Source organism: Antechinus flavipes, chromosome 5 (genome assembly GCF_016432865.1).
Source record: "Antechinus flavipes isolate AdamAnt ecotype Samford, QLD, Australia chromosome 5, AdamAnt_v2, whole genome shotgun sequence".
NCBI classification, from domain to species: Eukaryota; Metazoa; Chordata; class Mammalia; order Dasyuromorphia; family Dasyuridae; genus Antechinus; species Antechinus flavipes.
In genome coordinates this window covers 220,660,733-220,668,148 of record NC_067402.1, presented here as the reverse complement: position 1 = coordinate 220,668,148, position 7,416 = coordinate 220,660,733, and the positions used below count along the sequence as shown (strand labels likewise).

Below are 7,416 nucleotides of genomic sequence, written 5' to 3'. Positions count from 1 at the left end.
TTCACAATGACTGAACCTTAAGCAACAGTAATATTAACTTTATACTCTTCCAAAAAGTTGACATAAACACCAGAACTTAAAGCGGTAAAAAGACAGTAATATATTTCATCTTCTGAATCTCTTTAAATTCATGTTTTCTGGCAAGTCAAAATGAATATTTGTGCTTTACGGGCTTCCACTCATTCTATTCAAGAATCACTGGGATAGTTGATAAGGACATCTTACTGAAGGGAAACTGACATTGACTTAAGAGCAAACATCTCTCTACTTCTCAGACTTATAAGATCAACTCCAAGCCTGTACACAGCCATCTTGGAATCAATATTCAGTTATTTATTCTCAGAAATGGAAATAACATAGAAAAGGAATTCAGGGGTCTAAGGTCAAGGTTCAAATAGAAGTGATCAGAATTTCTGCCATTACCAGGAGGCTGAAGAGCTGAATTAATTTAAATTAAAATTCCCCATCCTTCCACTGATATGCATCCAAGGCCAACAGCATATTTACATAACATCTTTTCAATTATGAAAGAAAAATCATATGAGAAATTTAGATAGGTTTTCTATCTAAATCCCATTTCTAAACATAATTTACTGTACTCCAACTCCAATTCAATCTCTTTCTTACCTTTACATATAGGTCTTTTCAATGTTGGAAGTCAAGAATGAGAAACCACACAGGAATCACATTATTCATCCTGAAAGGGCTTACAGATGACCCACAACTACAGGTCCTCCTTTTTGTCTTTCTTCTTCTCACCTATATTTTGAGTGTAATTGGAAACTTGACAATCATCTTCCTCACCTTATCAGATCCTCACCTTAAAACCCCCATGTATTTTTTCCTCCGCAATTTCTCTTTCCTAGAAGTCTCCTTCACAACTGTCTGTATTCCCAGATTCCTATATAGCATGTCAAGTGGGGACAATACTGTGACCTATAATGCTTGTGCCACCCAGTTATTTTTTGTCATACTCTTGGGTGCAACAGAGTTTTTTCTTTTGGCTGCTATGTCCTATGACCGCTATGTGGCTATATGTAAGCCTCTTCATTATACAACTATCATGAATAATAGGGTCTGTATAACTTTTGTCCTTTGTTGTTGGCTAGCTGGGTTCATGATTATCCTTCCACCACTTAGTCTGGGACTCCAGCTAGAATTCTGTGACTCAAATATTATTGACCATTTTGGCTGTGATGCATCTCCCATCCTACAGATCACTTGCTCTGATACACAGTTCATAGAAAAGATGATTTTAATCTTTGCTATATTGACATTAATTATCACTTTGGTGTGTGTGGTTCTGTCCTATACATATATCATTAGGACAATTCTCAGATTTCCCTCTGCCCAACAAAGGAAAAAGGCATTTTCCACTTGTTCCTCTCACATGATTGTTGTGTCCATCAGCTATGGCAGCTGCATCTTCATCTACATCAAACCTTCTGCAAAGGAAGGGGTAGCTTTGAATAAGGTAGTATCAGTGCTCACGACCTCAGTGGCTCCAGTGATGAACCCCTTCATTTATACCCTCAGAAATAAGCAAGTCAAACAAGCCTTTAGGGATTCAGTAAAAAGGATTGCATTTCTCACAAAAAAGTAAGAGGCTACCATGATTGAGATATGAAGTCATAAGACATAAAGTGAATCATTACTAACTTTGTTGTATGTATTCTGGACAACCTACACTATTTTGTGTTTTCCTAAGTTCTGTTAAGTCTTCACAGCTCTTTATCTATAATTCTCATGGCCTGTTGTTGTTCCTCTAATATTCTCAAAGAGGATCAATAAAATCAGGAGGATGATGTCTTAATTTACAAGTAAATTGGATTTCAGTGAGACAAAGCTGTGCAAAGCCATCAGTGTTACTCTCCTCCAGCATGCTCAAGACATATCATAGAACAAGAGATTACCTTTCCCTCCTCAATTAAAGTTTTCATTTTTAAGTAGTATGAAAATGAACTTTCAGGATATTTATGGTTGTCTTTTCCACCCTAATTTGCATACTCCCATGATGAAAAGAGAAAATTAGCAATATTCATAAAATTATGCCTGAGGTTTACAGGTCAACAAGTATGCATAAAATGGAATATTCTTTGCAGGGTTTCTTTAAACTTATACCTATGAAATTAACTCTTTGGACTCTTTCCATCCAGTACCTATTTTCCTGTAAGAAAAAGTAAAAATGACATTTAGATCATACCTGTTGTGTTTGGATTGGCAAGTCTATTCTGAGCATTTATTTAGTTATCACCTCTCTAAAAGAGTAGAATGACTATTGGATAGACAATCAGGAAACTTGATCTTATGTATACATCATTCACTAATTAGATATGTTGCCTTAGTTTCCACATAGATAAAAGGAGGATTTTGGATCTGATGGTTTGTGACATTACTTTAAATTTTTGGTATGGGAAGGAATGACTTGGAGATACTTCAACAAGTAAAAAATGAAGAAGAAATTAAAAAGGAGGTACAGCAATGTATAACAAAAGACTGATATTTACACACACACACACACACACACACACACACACAGATGTTTATGTGCATATATGAGTGTGTTTATGTGTATTTCTTTCCTCACCCTAGATGTAAAGGAAATTGCTCTGCACACAAAAAAGTCGTTAGAATTCACTAAAGTTGAGGGAAAAAAATGCATATGTATTTTTGTATGCTGAACTTAAAAGAAAGCTACAAATTGTAATTAGTAAAAAATCGTCATTCAGGTAAGAGGGAAAAGCCTTACTAAGGGTTCTTAAATATAGAGGGATTCTAGCCTAAGCCTCTCTTACCTCCTGCCTAATGTTGAAAAACCTCAAAACGTAGGTTCTGGAGTCAAAGAAAATAAGCTTCTGAGAGCCCTAGCCTAAGTGTCATTGCCTCAAATTAAAGAGCATAGAAGCACTTTGCCTGAAGCTGAGTACCACTGGATCTACACTTTTGAATTGTGGGTTGGAGAAGACTTTTAAAGAGTCCCTTGGACAGTAAGGAGCTGTAATAAGTTGATACTTAAAAGAAATTCATTCAGGCTATTCATTGTAAGGTCAAATACTGAAACAAAAGCTCTAATATTTTGGCCACCAAAAAGAACTCATAGGAAAAAGATCTTAATGTTTATTAAAATGGAAAACAAAAGGGAAAGGGGTTGGCAGATGATGAAATGTATAGATAATATCCTGAAAATAATGAACATGAATTGGATAGACTACATAAGTTAGTGAAATAGAGAAGGCTAGCATGCTATGATTTTGTAATCATGATGATGAGTCTCACACAACTGAACAACTGAATAAAAGCAAGAAAAATTAAAATATAAGTCCAAGAAGTACAGTTAGAGCATTCATCCAAAAGTGATGCTTTGTCCCAAGAAAAATCATATAGAAAAGTGATTTGCTAGCCTATCAGCAGTAATAGACCAAGGTCAGAATAGCTTGCTGAATTCTGTCTGTTTACAACTTTCCAATGGGCCTGTTGAGTATAGTTCAATAGAGGCAGATCATTAGGAGCTACTTTAGAAGATGATCAACATACAGTGAACTGATTCATCCTGTCAAATTACTATGCCTCATAAATGTGAGATTAACAGGTGTGCCTGTCCAGGTGTCAAACCAGATGAGCAACTCTTCCATCCTTTATCCATCCCTGACATCATGCCTTGCAGCTAATTTCATGAGGACCCTTTGCAGGAAGAAAGGATATGGAAATCTTGCAGTTGCAGTTACTAGTTCCAATTGCCTTGATCACACAAGATACACTATCAAGGTGCTATTAGTTCGACTTTGTGTATTAGGTAAAGATGACTGAGCCTCCTGTTTAAGGGCTCATGCTTCACCATTGCTGATGTTGCCATGCCATTTAATTAAATGTTCTTGCTAAAGAAATAAGTCTATAGGCTGATTGTTAAGAGTAAGCATATTGGTAAGAGCCAGTGTTAGAAAAAGAGTTGCCAATGGAGTTACCTCTTACTTTACTGAAAATTGTAGTAGTCCCTTTTTCTGGAACCTACCCTGGCAAGGGAAGTATGAATTGGAAAAATGACCAATGACCTCAATGAACGAATGCTTCTTAAGAATGTGGGATATCGTCTTCCTATAAATTTGGATCATCCTTTCCCTGTTCCAAATTGTGAACATATATTGGAAGATTTTCCTTACTGCTCCTGACTATGAATTCATTTGTTCCTGTATTGAACTAAACAAACTTGATTCTAATTTCATGTCCTGTTTTTCCCTAGATCCTTGTGTCTGCTTCTTATACCAATCTGGTCACTTGAAATTGTCTTTTGATTACTCTATTTCATGACTACTATATTGGCATTCTTGACCTTGCACTGTACTCTGACTTTAAATAATCTTATGGATTCTTGTTCCCACAATACTTAGCATATATGAGTATGATTCTAATGTCTATGAGGTTTTTGTCCTGAGCAATAATAAGGATATTTTCTCTATTATGTTTTTAATGATTGTAGATATTGCTATAACTTAGCACATTTTTGTTTTTGCACATTTCCCTGATGGAGCTGATCATCTGCTTACCAAATCTCTTTCTTGGAATCATTTTGCATATTGAACACTCAGTTGCAGACAGCTTACCTAGACAACTATAATATCTACTTATTTAGGTTTCAACATTTTCAGTATTTTTCCTCTACCTTCCATCATTCACATAGTAGCCAAAATAATCTTCTATCTGACAATGCCATTAACCTGCTAAAGAATCTTCAGTGATTCACTAATTGCTTAAATTAAACACAAGCTTCTCAATTTGGCAAATAAAGTCCTGTATAATTTGAGTAAGGGGAGCTAGGTTGCACAATAACTAGAACACTGGTCCTGGAATTAGGAGAACTTGAGTTAAAATCCAATCTTCAGAAACTTACTTGACCCTGATAGGCAAGTCACTTAACCTTGTTTATCTCAGTTTCCTCATCTGTAAAATGAACTGGATGAAAATGGCAAACCATTTCAGTATCTTTGTCAAGTAAACTCCAAATGGTATCATGAAGAGTTGAACTATTTATTATCATTTAGATCCGGGCTAGATTTCTAAGCAAATCTCTCATCACGGACTATTGTCATGTACCTGCATGTGGAACCCTATATGGAAAAGTTCTATTCACAGACATCTCCCCTCTTACTCAAAACCATCTGGGTCAACTCTATCTTTCACATATCTCCATTATCCCTTTCAATATTCTTACATTGTGTCTTCTTGAACCTTCCTTTTGTTTTTAATAAACAACTTTCTTGTTATATCTATGCCTTCTCCTCAGACATAACAGACTTTCTTTTCTTTCACTTTCAGTTCCACCATCTTAATAAAAAGGTAAAGAAATCCCTATAAGAAAATGCCAAGAAAACAGAGGAATTCTTATATTCCTTCAGTCACTTTTTCACATATAAATAAGTAAGATTGTCTCCAGAAAAATAATCCAACCTAACTCAAACAGAGTCATCCTCTCTCCTCTCCCATGTATTATGCAGATTCCCAATCATGATGTAGTCTCTACCCTCACTATTTTAATTCAATTACTCTAAACACAAAACTAACTCTATTCATAATCCTTTCTTTATCACTTTCAGGAGCTAATTTTCCCATAGGCCTTTCAATTTTCTGTGTCAAAGATATATCCATAGAAGCAACAATTAAGAAAAAAAAAAAAACTATTGGCTTCAAGAAGCCATGTGCCAGTACTATGCTTTTCATAACACTTTTAACTAACATATAGTCTTAGTGTCTCTAACCCTTCAAGAAATTATTATCCATTGCCGCCTGCATTACCAGGCATCTTAAACTTTTTTCCCCCACAGTGAACTTTTTTTTTCAATTTCTACCTAAAATGTTCTCTGACTAACTCTGATCTCAATTATCCTTTCTTTTTTTAAATTCAGAATGTCACTTACTTCACAAGGTTGTGGTATGGATACAAGGAAACAATTTTTGTAAAAGAAACAATGCCTAGCACAAAGGAGGCACTTAATTAATGAAATATATCTTAAGAAAACTGGCCTAATGCGCTTTGACAGAATTTTCATTTCTCTGGCTCATTTTTCCCATCCAAAACATTAGTTTCTGCCCTTTCTGAAATAACGTCATTAACTGCACTTACATGCACACAGATTCACAAGACTTAGCATAGGATTTATTCAAGTGATGGAAAAAGAATTCAACATTTGGGGAGAATCAATATTAAATCAATTAAATGTAATTTAATATTTTTATAATTTTATATAATTTTATAATTATGTAGATATTATATTATATATTATGTTATTGTATTATATATTATTTATATTATTTTATAATATACAACCAATTAAATATTAAAAGAAAATTACATGATTATCTCAATAGATATAGAAAAAGTCTTTGACAATATACAACATGCATTCATGCTACACCAAAAACAAAAAAAAAAATCTATTAGGGGCCTTCTTTTCAATATCACAAAATGGATCTATTTAAAACCAGAAGAAATCATCTTGGAAAATGGTGATAATTAGAATATTTTTCAATAAATATTGGAATAAAGCAAAGATAGCAACTATCCTGACTATTATTTTATATACCTCTGAGAATAAAAGTAATAGCAGAAGAAAAAAAAAAAAAGCTGGCATAAAGATAAGTAAAGGGGATATAAAACTATCCTTATTTAGTCTTATAGAAAATCCTAGGGAATTAGCAAAGATTACCAAGGAGGGAAAAAAAAAAAAGATTGCCAAAAACCAAATTAGTAAAGAGGCAAATACTGAGACAATAGCTTCAAGAAAATTTCAAGATACTACAAGTACTACACATTGCATATATTTTCAGACATTTAGAAGTATTTGTCAGTAGTGCTGATAGTTTACCATTGTTTTGCTTTTGCCTTTTATACCGTTCAAAAATATTTGCTATATGAAATAGTTTTTGAAAGAATAACTACTTGAGGGAAATGATGATTTTTTTTTTCCCCAGAGGCAAGTGGGGTTAAATGACTTGTCCAGGGTCACATTGCTAAAAAGTATGTAGTGTCTGAGGCCAGATTTGAACTCAGTCCTTCTGGCTTCAGGGCTGGTGTTCTATCCACTGTGACACCTAGCTGCCCCAAAATTTTAAAAAATCATGGAAAAGATTTTTTTTAATAAAATATACTGCATTTCATTTTGTCCCACTCTTCCCCTATTTTTTTTTCATTTTTTAGATTGTTTAATCAATTAATATGTTAATTTATTAGTGTCAGACATGTGCTTTCCTGTTATTTCTTTTAAATTAATGTTTCTCTCCTTCTAAATCAGTACTTTGTTTATGTAATTAGCTTAGTTTAATGAAGTGTAGTCTCTTCACTTTTTCCTACTCCCTATTTGCCTTTTCTATCCAAAACTCTTGGAATTGAAATATTTAATTTATTTTTTAACTTATTTCTGAGTA

General features: G+C 33.9%; 1 protein-coding gene across 1 annotated transcript; it reads left to right on the top strand.

Annotated features, from left to right (window-relative positions):
• Window positions 1–664: 664 nt before the first annotated feature.
• Window positions 665–1,603, top strand: LOC127538387 (olfactory receptor 6C2-like). The gene has a single exon (XM_051962126.1). It carries the CDS (start codon window positions 665–667, stop codon window positions 1,601–1,603), a length of 939 nt encoding a protein of 312 aa, XP_051818086.1.
• The last annotated feature ends 5,813 nt before the right edge of the window (window positions 1,604–7,416 follow it).